General features: G+C 48.1%; 7 protein-coding genes across 7 annotated transcripts; 3 read left to right on the forward strand and 4 right to left on the reverse strand.

Annotated features, from left to right (window-relative positions):
* Window positions 1-2: 2 nt before the first annotated feature.
* N7519_005732 (uncharacterized protein) lies at window positions 3-1369 on the forward strand (the record flags this gene model as incomplete). Its single annotated transcript, XM_057292508.1, has 5 exons — window positions 3-179; window positions 232-387; window positions 469-660; window positions 725-1024; window positions 1079-1369. The coding sequence occupies 5 exons, from the start codon at window positions 3-5 to the stop codon at window positions 1367-1369; spliced, it is 1116 nt and encodes a 371-aa protein (XP_057147319.1).
* A 1359-nt stretch (window positions 1370-2728) lies between these two features.
* On the forward strand, window positions 2729-4196 carry N7519_005733 (FAD-dependent oxidoreductase; the record flags this gene model as incomplete). Its single annotated transcript, XM_057292509.1, has 5 exons — window positions 2729-3100; window positions 3171-3453; window positions 3505-3804; window positions 3875-3950; window positions 4022-4196. 5 exons carry the CDS (start codon window positions 2729-2731, stop codon window positions 4194-4196), a joined length of 1206 nt encoding a protein of 401 aa, XP_057147320.1.
* A 461-nt stretch (window positions 4197-4657) lies between these two features.
* Window positions 4658-6805, forward strand: N7519_005734 (uncharacterized protein; the record flags this gene model as incomplete). Its single annotated transcript, XM_057292510.1, has 3 exons — window positions 4658-4727; window positions 4780-5096; window positions 5204-6805. The coding sequence occupies 3 exons, from the start codon at window positions 4658-4660 to the stop codon at window positions 6803-6805; spliced, it is 1989 nt and encodes a 662-aa protein (XP_057147321.1).
* Window positions 6806-7763: 958 nt separating this feature from the next.
* Window positions 7764-11590, reverse strand: N7519_005735 (uncharacterized protein; the record flags this gene model as incomplete). The annotated part of the gene is made up of 4 exons (XM_057292511.1): window positions 7764-8042; window positions 8109-9208; window positions 9234-10814; window positions 10861-11590. 4 exons carry the CDS (start codon window positions 11588-11590, stop codon window positions 7764-7766), a joined length of 3690 nt encoding a protein of 1229 aa, XP_057147322.1.
* A 77-nt stretch (window positions 11591-11667) lies between these two features.
* N7519_005736 (uncharacterized protein) lies at window positions 11668-12930 on the reverse strand (the record flags this gene model as incomplete). Its single annotated transcript, XM_057292512.1, has 3 exons — window positions 11668-12298; window positions 12336-12805; window positions 12892-12930. The coding sequence occupies 3 exons, from the start codon at window positions 12928-12930 to the stop codon at window positions 11668-11670; spliced, it is 1140 nt and encodes a 379-aa protein (XP_057147323.1).
* A 422-nt stretch (window positions 12931-13352) lies between these two features.
* N7519_005737 (putative MFS transporter) lies at window positions 13353-15261 on the reverse strand (the record flags this gene model as incomplete). The annotated part of the gene is made up of 8 exons (XM_057292513.1): window positions 13353-13397; window positions 13451-13589; window positions 13643-14073; window positions 14127-14442; window positions 14514-14715; window positions 14780-14878; window positions 14929-15016; window positions 15070-15261. 8 exons carry the CDS (start codon window positions 15259-15261, stop codon window positions 13353-13355), a joined length of 1512 nt encoding a protein of 503 aa, XP_057147324.1.
* A 1243-nt stretch (window positions 15262-16504) lies between these two features.
* Window positions 16505-19457, reverse strand: N7519_005738 (uncharacterized protein; the record flags this gene model as incomplete). The annotated part of the gene is given in 13 exon segments (XM_057292514.1): window positions 16505-16593; window positions 16608-16688; window positions 16764-17019; window positions 17067-17248; window positions 17298-17370; window positions 17417-18023; window positions 18071-18246; window positions 18303-18585; window positions 18636-18766; window positions 18829-18987; window positions 19035-19111; window positions 19164-19220; window positions 19274-19457. The coding sequence occupies 13 exon segments, from the start codon at window positions 19455-19457 to the stop codon at window positions 16505-16507; spliced, it is 2355 nt and encodes a 784-aa protein (XP_057147325.1).
* Between the last annotated feature and the right edge of the window lie 247 nt (window positions 19458-19704).

The following is a 19704-nucleotide window of genomic DNA, read 5'->3' on the forward strand; positions in this document are numbered from 1 at the left end:
CAATGGGCTGGGTACACAATGCCTCGCCCGAGGTGGAAGCTGCATCGCAGTACCGGCTCATCCTGGGCGTATGTTTGAGTCTTACTATCTTAATGGTTATCACAGTTTCCGTGCGGCTTTTCCTCCGAGCGCGAGCCAGTCGATGGGCAGCAGCAGACTATGTGATGGTGGCTAGTATGGTAAGTTGACCTGAGTGTGACACGAGGGGTAATACAACTGACTGTTGAGCAGATATTTAGTGTTATATACAGTGCACTCTGCATTTCTCGTAGGCACCGCTCGCTCTTTGTCGCCGTATGGAACTTACTCACAGTCACAGAAAGTCGATATGGATTAGGACTGCCATTAAAGCTACGACCCCCACCGAACTATTCCACGTATACTAAGGTCAATATCTTTTTTCTACATTTCAGTTTGATTCTCTGTGCTTATCACATTTTACTGGTGAACTGACAAAAGCCCAAATAGATCAACTACGCAGGACGACCTTTCTACCAGATTGGCATCGCAGGTTTCAAGGCTTCGCTCTGCCTTAGCTACCTGCGACTAATTTCTGGAACCTCGAAGCGTCTTTATCGAACTGTGATCTGGGTTGTGATTGCCGCGTCTACGTTGGGTCATATAGCTGGTGCTTTGAGCCTACTCTTCAATTGCACACCGGTAGGTAGAGCCTCTTCCCGGAGGGGCACCCGACCACAAGCTGATTACCACTCGGTCGCAACAGGTTCGACGATCATGGAACCCCCATGTACCAGGCACATGTCTTCCGGTGGGAGGACTGTTCTACGGTCTCGCGATTTATACCATCATCACGGACGTGACCATTATCGTGCTTCCCATTCCATTGCTCCTTGGTCTCAACATAAAAACCGCACAGAAGGCTGGTGTTGTATGCCTTTTCCTACTCGGCCTCTTCACCACCATCTGTTCCATCATGCGGCTAACCCAGATCCAACGTGTGGCATTCGGAGATGGAAACTCGACAATGCTCGTGTTATGGGGAACGATTGAATTCAACGTGGGCGTAAGTGAAAATGACCAGTTCCGTGCGATCTAATGGCTCATTTGCGTTTATTAGAACATTGTCACTTGCATTCCATATCTGGCACCTTTATTCAAGGGCTTCGTGCGAGGACTCGGCTCGACGAGTGACAGAAAGAACTATTACTATGACAGTCAAGGCAGAAGCTACATGATGGATACTTGGTCGAAAGACCGGTCGCACATGCAGTCCACTGCTTCCGCGCGTACACAGCCCAAACGAACGCCAAGCGAGGAGCTCATTTTGTCCAGTCGGGAGCCTGAGCATGGGGGTATTGAGAAGACGATAGAGTATCGAGTGTCTTCGGAAGGCAGGCCAACCAACTAGGAAGCTGGACGGCCAACGAACTTGCGCAACCTTGGAAATTATGGCTTGGGGCACATCCTTTCGTTCTGTGGATAGTTCTTGGTCAATTACAAATTGTATTAATAATTACTTTTTAGATTTTTCAGTTTTCTCATCCTTGTTCGCACCCCTGCACCCCTTGCCTTTTGTGGCGTTTGACTTCGTGGCATTAATACATATTGTGGTTGCAACCTCCGAGACACACAAGGTTCGCACTCTACCGATAGCCAAAATGCTCGGCTGACCTGAGAAACCTGCCGTCGTGAGATTCTGCGTGAAACTTCGTTCTCGAAGTCATTCTGATTCCAAATTGTTGTCCGAATAATGCCCAAACGGGCCGGGGTCCACAGGATCAACACGCTTCGGCCCCTACGATCCGCGTGTACCAGTACACCTGTTCTCCGTACGGAACACGGAGCCAATACGGGAAATGCGTCTGAGATAGGGTTAGATCGGGATAATCAAAATGTAACATAGTCCCAACCCTTGATTAGCCAACTAACTCAAATCAGCTAGCGATAATTTTAGGGTAACTCCCGAATGCTTCAGATATGGAAGGGGTCATGGGCGGGACCTATATTACTCCGTACTCCATACGGAGTACTCCGTATGCACTTTGGCACTGGATATGTTTCTCAGCCAATAATAAATAGTTATCATTACTGGGCAATCCCCCGCCCCAATCCACATCATTCTGTTGTTATATGGCGCAAACCGTCGGCTAGTTCGGGGACCGAAAATTTGACCTCAGGGACCCGAAATTTTTGGAGCGTGGCATTAGAATCCTTACATTTCTTCGATGTCCGATTATAATGGGGCCTTAATACATGTCCCAAAGTGATGGGTTCTAATAGTGATGCCTTAGAATGAAGGATCTTAATAGGGAATGTAGCACGGAATGATATGAAATGGGTCCACGGGTGTCTTCCTAGGTTCTTTATTAAGCTAAGCCTAAGGGTCTTCCAAGGTTGCTAAGAAACCTTGGAATTAGAACCTTGGAATTAGGCAACTTAATTTTTTTATAACCTTGGAAGTCTCACCGAACTATTCCGTACCTAGATAGAACCCGAGCCGTCCTGAAAGTCAATGGAGCATCAAATCTTAATCTAATCCTTTCGGGTTAGTTGGCCCCTAGAAGGATTTGCATTTCGTATTCAACCTTGGGATACCCCACGTAAACTCCCGACCATGGAGCTTGTTCCACCGGATCCTGGTGGCACGACTTATTGTGTGGCTTGGTACAGAGTAAACCACAAGAGGGGTAAGACGTGGCCGAGTTGATAGATTCAATCAAACTGGACAAAGGTTGTTACTAGAACTGCTTACTTTATCTTGTTCACCATGTCTGATTCTCCCATTTTGATTATCGGCGCTGGCATCAGTGGCCTCGTACTAGCCCAGTACCTCCAGCGCCATAATGTTGCATTCAAGATCTTCGATCGCGACTCCGCAGTCGATGCCCGTAGTGGTGGATGGGGTCTGACGCTACATTGGTCACTTCCTGCCCTGCGTGAATTATTACCAGAGCATCTCGTTACACGGTTCCCTGAAACCTTCGTCAACAAAGAAGCTTCCGCTCGGGGTGACACCGGTCGCTTCCAATTTTTTGACCTCAGGTCGGGGGATGCATTATACAATATTCCCGCCGCGGAGCGCATTCGTGTCAGTCGCGCTCGCTTGCGACAGTTACTGACTACCGACGTTGATGTTCAAGTAAGGATATCGTCGTCTTTGACGAAGTTCCATTCTTGACACTTGATAGGTGCTAATGTCGCGCTTTTAGTGGAACAAAACCCTTCGAAATATAGAGTCTACAGCCGATAAAATCACCGCGCATTTTCAGGATGGCACATCGTACACCGGGCGGCTACTTGTCGCATGCGATGGTGCACGGTCGCGCACACGCGAGATCCTATATCCAGATGTACAGATGAACCAGTTACCAGTGCAACTTCTAGGTGCGTCGACATTGTATAGCGCGGAGGAACTGGGGGGCGTTAAGTCAATCGACCCTTTTATATTCCAAGGCTCGCATCCTGAGTCAAACGTATTCCTATTTTTCAGTTGTGAGTCTGCCAAACCCCATTCCCTTCTGCGGGATACTGATGTCTTCATAGTTTTGGATACCCCGAACAACTTCGAGAATAGTAGCAAGGACCGCTACCACTGTCAAATCATCATCTCGTGGGCCGATTCAAAGGAAATCCCCGTCCCGGACGCGAACGCCGAGCGCATCGCGCTGATGAAGAAGTTGACTGATAACTGGTCGGAACCATTCCGCTCGCTGGTACACAAGCTTCCCGACGATGTGGAAGTGCGCTCGATTCGCATCGAAGACTGGATGTTCCGCTTAGGCAGGGAACACGCGCATCCCCGGGCGGTCTTGATGGGTGATTCGGCTCATACAATGACAATGTGTATGTGACTCCTCCAGTGTCTCATGACTATGCGACGGTGGGTAGAACGCGCATTTCTAACTTCAACTAGTCCGCGGAGAAGGTGCCAACAACGCGATCGTCGATGTGCTGGATCTCGTCACGCGTGTCGATATGTGCCAGCCAAGGTATGGCTATCTGAACGCTGCCAACTTTTTTTCATTCGGCGTATGCTAATGATCGATTTTGCGATAACCAGTTCCTTCGATTCCGGAGCCTTGCTATCCTCCCTCGCAGCATACGAGAATGATGTCTTCACACGAGCTGAGCCTAGCTTCCTCAACTCTAGACAGGCGTGCCTCGACGCTCATGACTTTTCCAAAATTGAAGGAAGTCCGCTGGTCGGGTCACGGGACTTGAAGAAATCTGGCTGAAGTTGTGGGGAAAAATACAGCACATTTCACCACTAGACCATAACAAAAACCTCGTTTCCTGCCTAGGGCCTAGGGACCCCATCCAAGTCTGACAGAAGTTACTGTGATATCTGGCGGTGATGCGATGTTTGTCGAAGGGTAGAACCTCGGGGCGTCCGTTACTAAGGGATTTCATAGAAAGCTCAAGTCGAAATTTTCCAAGCAATAACCCAAGCGACGATGTAACGAGATTATAATATCGGCATCAGCCAGTTTATATTCTGAGTAGCCTGTGTATTATATCCACTCATCTCTCGAATGTCGGTAGTTGCCGAAGTGCTTATCAATGCCAAGCCGCTGACTCGCTCTCCCGCCCCCGACCTCCACAAATTCCACTTCTCCTGGCATGGAAACTCCAGGCCTGGGTTATCGACTCCTCACATTAAAGGAAAAACGGTCTTTCAATGCAATGCTGACGCACAATGAACGCTACCGCGTCAAACCAAGCGGCTAGGGTCCGTGTATCGCAGCGTCAGCCGCAGGCCTGCCGAGGTAAAGATCCTCTGCTGTCACTCAGGTCCAGTAGACGACTGACACGATGCAGAATGCACGAAGCGCAAACGCAAATGCGACAAACAAAATCCCTGCTCGAGATGTAAACGCTTAAATCTCAAGTGCTCGATAGAAATCGTCCAGCTTAGACGCAATGCTGTGCAACATGGGTCAGAGATTCAGTTTTTGCATTCGCTCTTGGCAGACCTCGAATCATCAATATCTGACCCAGCGCCCCTTGTTGTTCAAAAGATAAAAAATCAAATATTTCGGCTGGAGACCGGCCAGGATCCCGCAGAATCGGGTGTATCCAACACCGCCTCGGCACCACAGGAATCAAGTACACTTGAGGACCGTACACCCGGCAAAGTATCACTCGGTTCGGCAGAAAACACACATCAAGTTGACTCGTCGCTTCTCACGGCTATTGAGCATCTTGCTTGGGGTCGTAATTCTGCTGGATGCTTCCCTCACAGGACGTGCTCGTGCCAGTATCGCAAAGATGGACTTCAAACATTATCAAGGACGAGCCCTCTTCCAGTCTATGGGCCCAGTCCAGAGCTGATCTCTTCATTCCCCGGCCTACGGATGCCCAGAAGCTGATCAAGTTTCATTTACGTCATGTGGCCTGGCATCATAATTGCATTCATGGTCCAACATTTCTCGAGCAGTGCGAGTTATTCTGGGAGACTGGGAAATTCGATGATCCCCTCTGGCAAGCGCTCTACTTTTCTGTCTTAAGTTCCACCGTCAGCTCAATCCAGGATAGTACAAAAGTAAGAGAGCTTGTTGATGTCGACCTACAAGCAATACAATCTGCACAACAGTTGTTCTCTGCTATGGTGCAGACCCTCTACAACTCACATTTTCTCAGCAATCTATCCATATACTCTGTCCAAGCAATCGTCATATCAACCGAGGTTGCTCACAATCTTGGCTTGAGTCAGCTGAATGCGACTTTATTCAATGCTGCGGTACGCATTGCCGAGTGCCTTGGAATCCACAAGATTCAGGATCAATCAACGAGACTTACTCAAAACAAAGAGGAATGGAATGAGAAGGTGGAATCGGAAGTGGGAAAGAGGATATGGTGCCAAATGATTATTCAAGACCATTTCGCCATACCTTTTACAGACACCTACAGTATCTCGCCGATGCATTTCTCAACAGCTCTTCCCATGAACGCAGATGACTATGACTTGACGGATATGCCTATCACATCTCCCACCATAAGCACTTACATCCGCGTGCTCGTGAATTTGGCACAATTGATGCCCGGTCTAGTTGACGGACTCGGTCCAATGAAATCCAGAAAGCCTATGCGAGAGCAATACGAACATATTCTGCATATAGACCAGAAAATGAGAGGCATTGTGAAAGCCATACCCTCTTTCCTTCTACGCTCGGATAAAACAAAAGAAGCACAAATCCCATGGCTTGCTATCGCTCGACGCAGTCTCGCTATCACTGCAGCTGAGAAGATTATCATGATCCATCGGCCGTTTCTATTCCGCTCTTTCAATGACCAAACATATATCTACTCAAGGCGTACCTGTGTTGCCGCTGCAATGACAATCTTGCGTGAGCACGAGGTAATCGTAAGAGAAGGGGATATCTCGATATGGACACATACGGCTTTTGCAATTACCGCTGCAGTCATTATGTGCTTTGAAGTTAATGCAACTGCAGAGAATCAAGTCGCTATTGCACAAAGTCACAAGGACGCAATAGTCGCCGCTCGCACCCGCCTTGCTGATCGAACTAACGACGTCCTTGCTCAGCGCGGCGTCGCGTTAATCGATGCAATCTTTACTGCCGACACGGCATCGGGCTCAGGGCTTGGCAACATGATTGATTTTGGTCAAATTTTGGCCAAGTTCTCAACTTTTACGAGAATGAACCTAGGCCCTGACACCCCTGAGACATCTGTTAACAAATTCTCGAATGCCGATGCCCAAGATGTGATCGGTGCGCACTTCAACGAAATGCAGCCGGCGTGGGATACTGCAGAAGATGTCGATTTTGATGCATGGTTCAGTGGGACATTCCACACTCTGCATGACCCTCTTCAGTTTTGAGAAGCGGAAATTTACAATCGCTCAAAGCAACACTTTAATTGAGCTATTCTAGCAATTGTTATATCTTTAATTTATGCCGTCGCATTAACCCGTGTCATTGAGTACCTCTTAATCCCCGAAGGGCTTGGGGGACCCGTGCTTATCATTTCACACTGCCAGATCGTGGCTGTAACGATCGGTTAGTATGCTATTGCATTTAGCCTAGACTTCGCATATGATATCAAGCAACCTAGCCAATTATCCTTGGCAAGGTTTGCCGGCCGCGCGCTGCGCGGCCACTGACCTTTTCGTACGTACGGGACGGGAGGAAATAGGAGATTCATATTAAAGTGCGAACTATATCCAGTTAGCTATATAAGTTCGAATACTACCAACTTATTAAATTACGACCTACGTAGATAAATATGCGAGTATATTTAAGGGTAATATAGAGAGTGGGGAGTGGTATGGTATCCTACTTTTAAAATAGGCGTTAAAGAGAGTGGGGAGTAGTGTCTTATATTAAACGATAGGAACCGAGGTGAACTTGCTACGACCTTATAGGTAGAAGATTAGACAGTAAAATGAATGTGTATTATATAAAGGAGGATGCTACTTGGATATTTAACCTATTAGGGCTTATAAAGTTGTGCTAAGCCCTAGAATTTGATGCTTTAGGTGACTACTATATGAAGAAAGTAAATATATAAAAGATAGGATGGATTAGGTGTAGTTCCGGCTGATATGATCTCTATCTAGCTGCTATAAAGCTATATCTATATACCTTTATAGATAAGTAAAAAAACAAAGGCATAAAGCCTGGAAAGATCTAGCAGAAACGCTCTATGAGTAGAGAAAGATCTGCTATAAGCTGTATGAGAGCACAACTATAAATGCATTAGGATATTATACAGTAAGTGCTGCGTTGAGGTGGATTGTGTCCCTTCACGATCACATACCTCATGTAGCCCGACACCTATCATAACACTGTGCAACATTTTGGCGACCACATTGGAATACGCACTCTATCCTCATGCGCTCTCGGTTGCTCCAATTCATTTGGCGACCACGTTGGAATACGCACTCTATCCTCATGCACTCTCGGTTGTCTCGGTCCATTTGGCGACGTTGAGCGAGTGGGCACGGCATGCTCGCTTCGCAGGTCCGGCAAATCTGTCATCGCATAATGCTGCAAAAAGGCATTGAACGCATTCTGCTCGATCTTCCCTTCACCATATTCTATATCATCCTCGGTTGGCTTAGTTGTCCCAGTTAGCGTCCCCGTTGACGGTAATTGTATTCGAAACTAGAGACGCCTACTCACCATCCAGGGTATTACCATCGAAACTGCCCCCCGGACATTACGAAGGCACGGCTCGTGCAGTGCGTCATCTGCTTGAGCTGCCCTATTTTCCCTAGCCAGTGTGAGACATGACTCCTTTAAAAGCAAGTACAGTCTTTTGTTCGTCTTTACTTCTTTCTTTTTTTTCACCCTATGAGAGACTACTTCGATGTAATCGCTAGAGTCGTCTTCATTTCGGAGTGAGCTTTTTTTACCTTGCCTCAGCTGGATGGTCGCATTGATCTCGCTTGGTCGAAGGTCATGTTGGATGTCAGGATTGTGCTCTTCACCCTCCGACTCGTTTCCAATGAGAAGTTCCATATCGAAATGAAGATTGGACTTGCTGGTTGTTGGGTCCGGCCCGTAAATCCCATAATCTGAGTCTGAGTCTGAGTCCGAGCCCGTGTGCAAATGGCGCTCAAGGTCTTCCTCCGTGACGGCGAAGTCTACGACTGCATTCTTTCTAGCATAGTAATGGTCCGTTTGAGTGAACAGAAATTCCACAATCTCTTCGTGGCCCGAGCGCACTGCCAGCTGAATAAATGGATCCAGTTCGGTGCGATGCGCGCGAGGGCCGATCGGCCAACCAGGCATGTTGTTCGTCCCATGGATGTATTGCGACAAGTGTCTGTGCTTCCTGGTCAAGAATTTGACCTCATCAAGTAGATCCTTCTCGATGCATGCTAGAAGGACACCATTTCCTATAACATATTCCTGCAGTTCGCAGTAATTCGGATGATAGTTCCGGCACAGTTCTAGCATGTTCCTGACGGCTATTATTCGTCCGCGGGTGCAAGCGTAACGAAAGGCTTGCCCCAAGACCGCCGCTTTGATAATCTCAACTTGGCCTCGATTTCCCTGTGACGAGGATTCTGGGTAGAAGAGGTACCTCTTACCGACGAGCCGCTCTGCATCTGAGATCTCAATGTTCCACCATTCGCTCTTTGGCCAGGGTAAATGGATCAGCTTGTCAATCGAAGCATACACCCCAAGGTCCGGTTGGGGACCGGCCTCGCGAGGGCCCATTATGTTCAGCGCAAATTGAAGCAGGCTCCTTGAGTCTAGGTAGTCAACGTATTCCTCTATATTTTTTTTTCCAAGAACTACCCTCGCGGGCTGGGATGTGGGGACCATATGCGGTCTGGCTTTGGGGGAAGGCCACTTCAAGGTATCTTGCGCAAATGCCTTTCACTTCGTTAACAGCAACTGCTTCGGCGAAGTGAAGGGGTCCAGCCCGGGTTGGGTGGTTCAGAAAGTCCTTCACGGTGCGGTGCATGAATTGAACAACAAGCGTGGGGCTGATTTCAGCGTCCAGCTTTTCTCCTGGTTCGGGTTCTCCACCGCGAACTAGCTCTATAAGTGGGCCACACTTCCGTCGGAGTTGGCGCCAAAACTCCTTCCAGGATATAATGTGGATGCTATTCTCCATTATCGGGTCCACCTTCGAAGTAAGAGCAGTTTTAACATCTGCTGGAACTGCCAATGCTTCCCACATCTCTTGAAGATGAATTGGCCTATCAAGGGCGGCGGATCCCGATATCAAAATCATGGCCAATCGCGCCATCTCCAGGTCTTCATCGGCAAGCCGGTCTTCCAGTCCCCGAACAATGTACTCGTAGAGCTTGTCGAGCTCTAGCGGGAGTCTTTTCATTGTTTCCTCCAGTGCAGCAAATTTCAGCATTCCACCAGCCGCTTGGTCTTGCAGCTCTCCAAGAATCAATGTTACCCAGAGAACCACTCCTTTTGCGTTCTCTCTAAGATAGAGTCGAATGTTTTCGAAGGCACTCTCTTCCCGTTTAGCTGCCAGGCTGTTACAAGACTCTTTTGGGTCCTCGTGCCGACTCCCATTTGTCGTGATTCTGCTGGTGTCATCATCCGAGTCATAGGCATGTATTGTCTCCTGCAATAAATGAAGACCTTTTTCAATGACGAGATGGATATCAGGCTCGTTTTCGTGTTCCAGGACAACCTTGTAAGTGTCAGAGCAACGCCTACGAATACCACTGAAATCCATTTCAATTGCGGGATCGGGGCGACTGAGTACTATGAACTTCAGCTTAGAGTCCCCGATTATAGACAGCAGACGCCCCAAAAGATACAGAACGCTTCGGGCCCTAGGTTTGCGGCAGGCCTTGGAGGCATTGGTAATTCCAGCAGCCTCATCCATTGCATCGACAATGCAGACTATGGATAGACCAGTCGCGCTGATTGCTTCAAGCAAAGACTGCGTAGTTTGTATATCCCATCGTTCCTCTCTGAAGGATGGCCGATTGCGGTAGAATGGGTTAATGACATCGAACGCCGCCTCGTTTTGTTGCAGAAGTTGGTATACAACAGATTGGAGAAAAGAAGAGTAGGCTATGCCGATTTCTCCGCCTCGTGTGTTGAAAAACCAGTCTGTCACCACCTCGGGGACCTTGGATCTGATCACAGCTGGATGCTCCAGCAAACCATCCGTCGCTGATCGTGTTCGTCCGCGCGCTGATGCAAGTCGCTTTTGCAAGGTTTTTGCCAGCACAGACTTGCCGCTTCCTGGCTTTCCTTCAACCCACAACAGTCCTGATGTGGCATGCTCCCACATTAGATACTGTTCGTGAGTCCATATCCAGGCGTTCGTGCCAGCATCAGCGTCGGCAACTTGGTCACGGCGAGCATTCCATTCTGGGAAATACAGGGAGCGCATGCATTCTACACCGTGTGAAAATTGGAACATCAAGCTAGGTGAGCCACTTACCCTCTATCTCGGTTCTGTCATTCACTGTGAGGATGTTGGCTTCCACATCCAGTTCCATCTGGGATGGATCTCCCGAGATCACTACGCGAAGCTTTCGACCTCGTGTAGGAAGCAGACTTTCTGCCAACGTCACCAGAGACTTCAAAAACGCATTTCGCTTAGATGAGTTTATCCTGTGGACATTGTCAAGAGCCACTGCATCAGGCATGTTTGACGAAAGAAGCAATTCCTCAAAAAGATGCCACTGACGCACCATCTTCGTATCACGGCCGTTCAGCCACTCCCAAAGAGACGATTTGTGCTGTGCTTCAAGCTGAGCAAGTCGACGCTTCAACGCCTCCGCGCTTTTGCAGTCAATCATGAGCAGTTGACAGACTAGCGACCACAAAATATCTTGTGGCTCGGCGCAATTTTCATCATTGCCTTGTCCGTCCGGCTGCTCCAACTTGTCGCACTGGAAATAAAGCGCCCTAGCGAGATTGTCACCAGCGCCAAACTTCAGGCCTGCGGAGCATTCGTATTTCTTTGCCAGGCAGTGGGCTACAGATGCCCCTGCGTTCTTGCGGACGGGTTGGACTTGTCGCGCGTTGAGTTGGTACCAGAGAATACCAGAACCACGTTGGTGCCATGTCTCGTAGGACACTGTGTGCGTGAGCCATTGAAGTTGATCTGCGGATTCAAGCGAGTCGCCATCGTTCAAATCCGACACAGGGGCTTCTATCGTCGTCATGATGAACTTCTCCATTCGTTCTAACCCTACAAAAATAATCAGCGAACATGGAAATTGACACTAACACTATGAACTGATCAGGCGAATGACAGACATTCACGCTCCTGCAAATTCGCCGCACACTTCTTGATCTCCACACGAACCTCCTCTTTCTGCACGTAATTTCTTGTGGCTGCCTTGATATTCCCCCATTTTGATGTTTCTTCCAGCCCAATAGTTTCGAGACCGCGCACCACGTTGAAGCGAAACGCCTTTCCCGACTGGAAAAGCCCCGTGTGGTGCTTGCAAAAAGTACTCGCCGTTGCCTCTGTCTCCGTCGCAATGCTCTTCAGTGCTTGGGCAACTTCGCGCAAGCCAGGACCAAACGCGCTGAGGGACGGGATGCCGGTACCAATGGAAACCAAGCATTTGACGTTCTCTTCCAACTGCCCGAGCTGTAGACCCCAGACATCGGCGGCTTCCGTCCAGATCTCTTGGATGGGATTGTTCGCCCCTGTGGCTCCGTCGACAAAGGCCTCATCGCTGATGGTTATCGGGTCGAAGAAGGTTGTTGCAGCGGATGTGGCGCGCGCCACCTCCCAGATCTTGGCTGTGTTTAACAAGTCCGACCCTCGTCGCTCATTGTAGTAACTCGACAGCACAACTGTTTCACCGGTGGACTGGCTCGTCGCACATACGAAACTGACATCCGCGCGAGCCATCGTAAGCCTTCAATTGATCGAAATTTGAAAAAGCGCCCACTCACGTTTTGCAGTCCTCTGCGACTGGCGACTTGAATAGAGCCTCCGGATCCATTTGGTGCTGGACGAGAACATCCTTGATACCCTGCTCCATCGCTTCATGATCAAACCTCCCCTGGGTCTCTCCTGTTGCGAGCTTGATCCGGTGTCGAACGTGAGTGAAAATCCTGGGTGCCAGGGCTGAGTACGCCTCGAGACACTCGTCGACGCTCAATTGCATTCGGCCGAGCATCAGAGCAATTAACCCGCCAGTCGAGGTGCCGCCAATCATGTCGAAGTAGTCGCATGGCTTTGGAGGGTTCAGCGGGTCAATGCCTTCCATCAAACGTTTGAGGATGAGCAGCATTGACAGGCCACGGACGCCTCCCCGTCCAGCACCAAAAGGCACAGGTCCTTTCGGGCAGGGGATTCGGCTGGGTTGGAGAACGTAGTTCGCAGTTCCATCCTGCCTTTGTCTTTCGGGTTTGCCCTGGAACTGGCGGAGTCAGAGTATGGCCGCGTTGAGCGTGCTGGGGGATTCGACTGGGGAGATCAGGAAGAGCGGGGCGAACAGGACCTCACCGTCAGCAGCAAAAAGAAAGCATAGTGCTTATTGAACATTATTGGCCCAACTGCTGATGTCCGTGCGTTTCCAAATGCCCTGCCACCCCTCAAGTCCACCAGTGACTGTTTTCGCCTGGCTAGGAAACTCGTGACATACACCCTCCCAGACATGCAATATTTGACTAGTGTCTCTTGGGTGATTATACGGAGCAGATGTGACAACAGTCCGTTGGCCCGGAGCACCAAGGATATAGACCCTCACCAACTCGCATGGGACTAAGTGCTAGGTCAATCCCAAGTCCCAAGCCCCACCATCCCATGGGGGTCCCATGGCTACCTAGGTAGGTACCTTCCAATGTTAGTCCCCAGGAGGAATGGAGTCCCATGGGGTGAACACGAAGTACGATGTCCGATTGTCATATTTTCAAGATAGCAATAATAATTTTGAAACTAATGCATTAAAAAATTGAAGTTTTCGTTTACAGAACGTATCTGAACCCTTTGTTGTCGATCTCCGTTTGGTCCTTAGGAAATATGAGTTAGCTTCTCTCAAGGCTCCATGGAACTCAAAACCCACCAGCATGCCATTTTCAACACCTTCTGCCTCGACCTCCTGGCCATCAACTGCTTCGCGGTCTCGACGCTTGTTCTCCAGGTACATATAAATATACAACGCGACAATGCAGACCAATTTTACCGCATAGCCAGCGAGCATTCTGTAAAAGTTATGGTCAGTTGAAATTCTTACACCGGACGAATATCAACGTACGCAATATAAGCACTCTTGTACCCAGGGGCCTCGCTGGACTTGAAAGTCTGAGGTCCAACGATATTTCCCACGCAGTATCCAGTGAACAACAGGGCTCCCGTGACTTGCTTCTTAGTGTATCCAGCGATATTAGAGCTAACAATGGTCAGACTCATGCTGAATCCCAACCCTTGGAAATAGCATAGCCAGAGTGCAACAAGGCGGCCCCATTTGTTGGTGTCCGGTAGACCGACCAGAAGACCCGATCCAATGATACAGACCGTGCAGGCAAAGATCATGCATGCAAATCGTGAATGAAATTTGCCATCAAACTTTGTTGCAATATAACCCCCAAGAAGGAGAGTGATGAATTGAACCGCACCACCCGGGATTTGAAGATATTGAGTTCCAAGGGTATCAAATCCGAAAGTGCCAACGATGATGGAAGTAAACTTTTTCACATGTTAGCTTCAACCACATCTAACAGAACCACAGAAATACATACACTGGTTAACGCCGAGTTCGGGACTTGCGCACCGATCGCCATGATGAACAAAAGCCAGGTCTTCGGATCTTCGGCCGCTTGTCGGACCTGATACCATTTGAACTTGCTACTTTTGACACCTTGCCGGTTGATGGCGACACGCTCAACAGCTATGGCTCTCTCGCGCTCGCTGAGAAATTTGGCAGTTGACGGAAGATCCGGGAGGAATATCAGGGCAATAATCCCTACTGCCACGGAGAAGGCTCCAAAAATGAGGAAGACGTACATCCATCGTGGAAGGCCAGTCGTAATATGTCCAACCGCATAGCCAATAAGACTATCCTTGGTTAGTTTTCGGTTTTCTTCCAATATAACCGGGCAGGGGTGGAGAAGTTGTTCGTCACTTACCCTCCAAACATTGTCGCAATACCATTAGTGCAGTACCATGCCTCTAACCGCAGGGGTTGTTCTTCGGATGTGTACCACATGCCGGTCATAAGCACAAATCCAGGAGTTACAACTGCTTCGACCATTCCTAGAAGGAAGCGGTTGATTGCGATCCCAGCGAAGTTGTAGCATGCAGGTGTCGTCATGAGTAAAGCACCCCATACTATTCCTCTTAGCATAGTTCTAGTATTGAATACATACCTACTTCTTATAGGAGTATCTCTTACCTAATGTGGTGATGGCAAGAAATTTGCCAACAGGCAGCTTTTGCATCGCTAATCCCGCAGGCCACTGTGCAATGAGGTATCCGAAGTAGAAAATGGAGCCTGGTATGATCAGTGACCTGCATTATACGTTCTCAAAACCAAAGACTTACTGAGCCATGAATATTGTTGTCCTTTTAAGTGTGTTCCCTGCTTTAAGCCATATACAGACGCAAAGTTGATGCTGTTCTTGTCCAGGTACTGAATGGCATTAGTACTTGGATTGCAATGAGCGAGACACGCGATAATCCCACCTGCAGCATGTAGATTAAAAACAGCAATGGAATGAGGCGTATATCAATCTTGCGTAGAACCTTTTTCGCTTCCTCTGTTGTGTATTCGAGGCCTCGATGTTGTTTATAAAACTCATAGTTCTCATCCGGTTCTGATGTGGTTGATGAGATAGGAGGCGATACCGTTACTTTTGCTTCTTTCTGCATTGCCATTCTGTCGATTTTGCTCGATTTCCCAATCTTAACAGGTTAAAAATAAATGAAAATACGGGAAGAGGCATAGCTTTATAAAACCATACGCGTGACGGCACGGTCCAGGTGGATAGTTGCACAATAATACTGGAAGCCACGACCCACAAAACCTAGCAGGGAAGGTTATATGGAGAAAGTGGGAATATAAGATTCGTGCTAAGCTCCAACGGGGTTATTTCTGCGATGTTATAGAATTCTTGGTTCTAGAGGCGTGCAAGTGAAATATATAGTGTCGATGGGTGCCTTGATTGGCAACTTCGGTATTTCGAGTGTCTCATAACGTACACTGCTATCCCTGCTCTAATCTACCTACAATAAATTGTACACTGTTTCTAGTAGGCGGAACATACCTGAGAACTGTCGGTGGTTCAAACGTGAGTGGAGCCATCCGAGAATCACGACATCATCGCCGCAATTGCGCGTTTCTTGGGCCATATGAGCAACTTCCATCTAAATCCTGTCGCAATTGGCTTGACGCTCGGAGATTTTCCGTGTCCGCAGAAGAAATAAAAAAAAGCCCCTGCAATATCGTCGGTTTAGGTTCAAATCTTGTTTTCTGCGGAATCTGAGCGAGACTTCCAACATCCTAGGAATATACATTTGGCTTGGCGGCCGCGCTCGACCCCCGTTAGATATTATGTCGGAATTTTGAGAACTTGTCAGCTAAGTAAATTATTTTTCTGCGATAGGGCCTAGGGACTCCCGCTCATTCCGTCGAATAACCTTGCTGGTAGGCATCTTGGACGTTGAGATAAAGAGAAGAACAAGCTTCCGGGGTACCTTCGAAGGTTGAACCACGGAATTCCCGGGGCCGGGGGACTCGTGGAGTTCATATATACTTAGGTACTCAGCACTGAGCCTCTTAAGGTCCCTACCTCAGATATATATTTCAAGGGTTGTCATAAAGAATCATTTGCAGTCATAGCACAAAGGTTCTGTCTCAATCATCGAAGTCGAGGAATGGTGTTTTGCTGTGGAGGTAATTAACCGCCTCCTCACAATTACGTACCTGGGAACGGCCGGATACAACTTGTTTCGATGATGGGATTTCTGCTAACTTATTAGGTGTGCGGGAAATGACTATTGAAAGAATTGTGAGTAGACTAGACATCCACGTTTCGCTCTTTGATGCTTCAATTTCTTGGGGCCAATAATGGGGTCTTCCGACGAAGTCTGCCTTATAGGATTCAATCGTATACAAGTTTCAAAATTCGCCGGGTCCCTTTCCAAAAAAGCTCCCTTTGGGAACAGTCAACCAAGGGACTGAATTCGCGTCAGCCGTATCGGATCCTACTGTGTTTCCCCACCAGTTGAAAGTGATGGAGTGGTAGCCCAGTGCGAAAAAAAATGATGATCGTCGCAATAGCAGTGCCGGTGTCCATGGCTGCCTGGAGCAAATCTACGCAAGATTTGAATTAGTGACATATTCTCAGGAGTGGGGAATTGAAAAAGTAGGATCTCACAATTGTAACGCTTCCACCAGTCAAATGCACGCTTACGGATCAGGTAGTTGAAGATAAAACCAACGATGAACCACAGGGAGTATTGTGCTGTTTTGTCAGATTCAGATACCCCCGCGACGAGAGTTTCAAGAGACATACTGGTGTTTGCAGGAGGAATATTACCCGCCGCATTAAAGAAAATCGGAACGTTGATATAGCGAACCCAGCTGTTTGGGTAGCGGCGGTAAATGAAGTACACGATTACAGTAACGACGGGCTTGAGAGTCAGTAAAGAAGACCAAATCAAAGTGTTCGATAACTTACCCCGATGAGGAAGAAATAGACTAGGCCATTGTACACCTGTCCATGCTGGAACATCCGCTGTGGACCAATGGTACCCCAAATTAAGGAAGCGTTGTACATCACTTTAGCGCCGTTGCATGTAAAGCGTTCTTTGTTCGTCGGTTCGCAAAGGTCAGAGATGTGTCCAAGCATCCATCGTAAGACTATCCTCGTTAGCTCAAAATTATGTGCATATTTTACGAAGCATCGTACCTCCTGTTTGAGTAGCTGTTGCTAGGACACTCGCATAAATCTGGCCAAAGAACAAAACACGCGGGGGAATTTTCTAGATAATGAGTAAAATACGAGTGCCAAGGATAAAAAGAGCATACCATGTACTGCCCGAGCTTCAAATCCTGAGCGAAGTCCATGCCATGTTTGACTGCGTTATAGCCGTAGCACTTGACCATCAGATTAGCGATAGGCTTTCCCGGCCAGGCGTATCCGGCGATCATCTCGGTAATGATATTGAGGAACACGCGTTGATTAGTCGTTCCTTGCAGAATACCCTCGGGGACAATCAGAAGGACTGCCAATCCGAAGCAAACCACGATAAAGCCCCAAATTGGCAGCTCCGTGTCCCAGTATCTTGTCGTCAAGACACCAAGTCCCAACACCACCACCGTGAGAACCCCGTACCACCATTCTGGGACCTCTTTATATTGGCGCATAAGTCGACGATGAACGTCCTCACCTCCATGTTGGGCATTCTTAAGCCTGGCCCAAATTTCAGTGCCATTGTAAAGGTAGGTATGCACCACGATTGCGGTAACCGCAGCGAAAGAAAGTCCATAGGTCAAAGAATAAGACATTGAGATGTACATGGGAGAGTACTCCTTGTACTTGCTCTCGCTGAAGTCCAAAGCTGAGTCGAGCACACGCGATACGTTGTAGGTGCTTCCCGTGTTGTCGAAGGTGCCTGATGACAAGAGAGGAAGGCTAGAACATCAGTATATTAGAATTCCCCGTTGAGACTGGAAACTTACTATGCGCTATACCACACATTAGAGTAGTACAGAATCGGCGATAAGAACAGATAAAACAACACAACAACAGCGAAAGCGTTGCATGTGATGTAGAAAGGGGTCATGAGGGGGTAACCAGCGTAGTTGATTTGCGTCCAGTCAATGCTGATAGGTATCAACCCTAATCCGGAATTCATCTAAGAAGGATACGGTCAGATTCAGGTAGGTATTGATGAATTTTCCGTAAACTTACTCCAAATATTGTGTTGACCTTCTGATTTTGAGGCGCAATCCACGTCACAAAAGCGAAAGCGCCCAAACTTGTCCATATGTAGTCCGGGAACCAGAACAGAACAAAAGCAAACGCCGTAGTGTAGGCAAAGAAGCGGTACCGGGTAATTGTCCAACCATTAGCTGGCGTACGGCTTTCAGGCTCATGTAGTGCCCGGAAAAGGACGGTGGATGACAGCGAAGTAGGCCAGACCAATGCAGCAGGGTACACAATCCAGCGGCGGGCAAGACCTGTCAGGCCAAATCTAGGAAAGATCAGTGACTGGATAAAATGGAAAGATTAGGATTTACTTACCCAATCATTTGGGTTGTCAAAAGGTATAAGAATGAGAAGCCAGCTCCGAGGTCGCGGTTCCAATATACAGGACTGACGATTGCTACCAAGGCACCTTGCGCATAAGCAGTGGTAGCGCTGATATTGACGCACTTGTTTGGTATGTTAGATGCAGTTCCCAATTATGAAAATGTAAAAATTTGCTCTTGCTCACAATAACAATGAAGGCATGCTCCTTGATAGTAAACTTTCCTGGGTTGACGTCGAATGAAAGTTTTCCTAGAGGAACCCTCCACCTTGGAAGCTTCTCCCATGCTCGGCCAATTGGAAAAACGAGAATTTGAGCGACAACATAGCCTATTACGAGGGACGGCTAGGAGATGTTAGTAGATGTCAAGCGCGAAGCGAATTGAAACATACATATCGTAGGCCGAAGAATTGGTTGACTCCGGAGAAAAGTATAACAAAGATTGTCATCAATATCCAGGCCCTAACAGCTGTTATGGAGAGTTAATTCAGGCTAGTTAACCGAGAACATTCATAACGTACTATTGCAGGCGATAGTGGGATCATCTTTGTTGGACACACAAGCCGCAACCTCCGGAACTAAGAAGTATTAACATCTGCTCTGGAGATACATGGGTCGACTGTCGACCTACAAGGCGACTGGTCTCCCTCCACATTCCATTTAAAGGCTTCAACTGGTGTGAGCTCTGTGAGTTCTGCTCTGTCGGATTTGTAGAGCCATTCTCCCGGATCCTGACTGGTATGTTCGGATTCGAGATCTGCTGCAGACGCCTGCGATATATTTGGATCTTTAGCAGGCTCTTTGGAATTCGCCATAGCTGAAATACTTTCAAGCTGATGCGCAGAAAGGAAAGGTAATGGTATGAGAGAGAAAAACACGGGAAGCCGAGTTTGATGTCCTTTCGCAGCCGGTCCTTTTATTCTCTTGCGCCTTATGCCAAGCCAGGATGCAAGGGTGACGATAGATCCACCCAGAATGGCAACAACTTCCTTGCGACATGGAAATATGGCAAAGTTTTTAATGTAAGTCTAAAGCCATATTGTTTCTTACTAAGTTAGGTAG

The sequence above is a fragment of the Penicillium mononematosum genome (genome assembly GCF_028829835.1).
Source record: "Penicillium mononematosum strain IBT 11891 chromosome Unknown utg000003l:1.0-8172316.0:1.0-8177699.0, whole genome shotgun sequence".
Classification (NCBI taxonomy): Eukaryota; Fungi; Ascomycota; class Eurotiomycetes; order Eurotiales; family Aspergillaceae; genus Penicillium; species Penicillium mononematosum.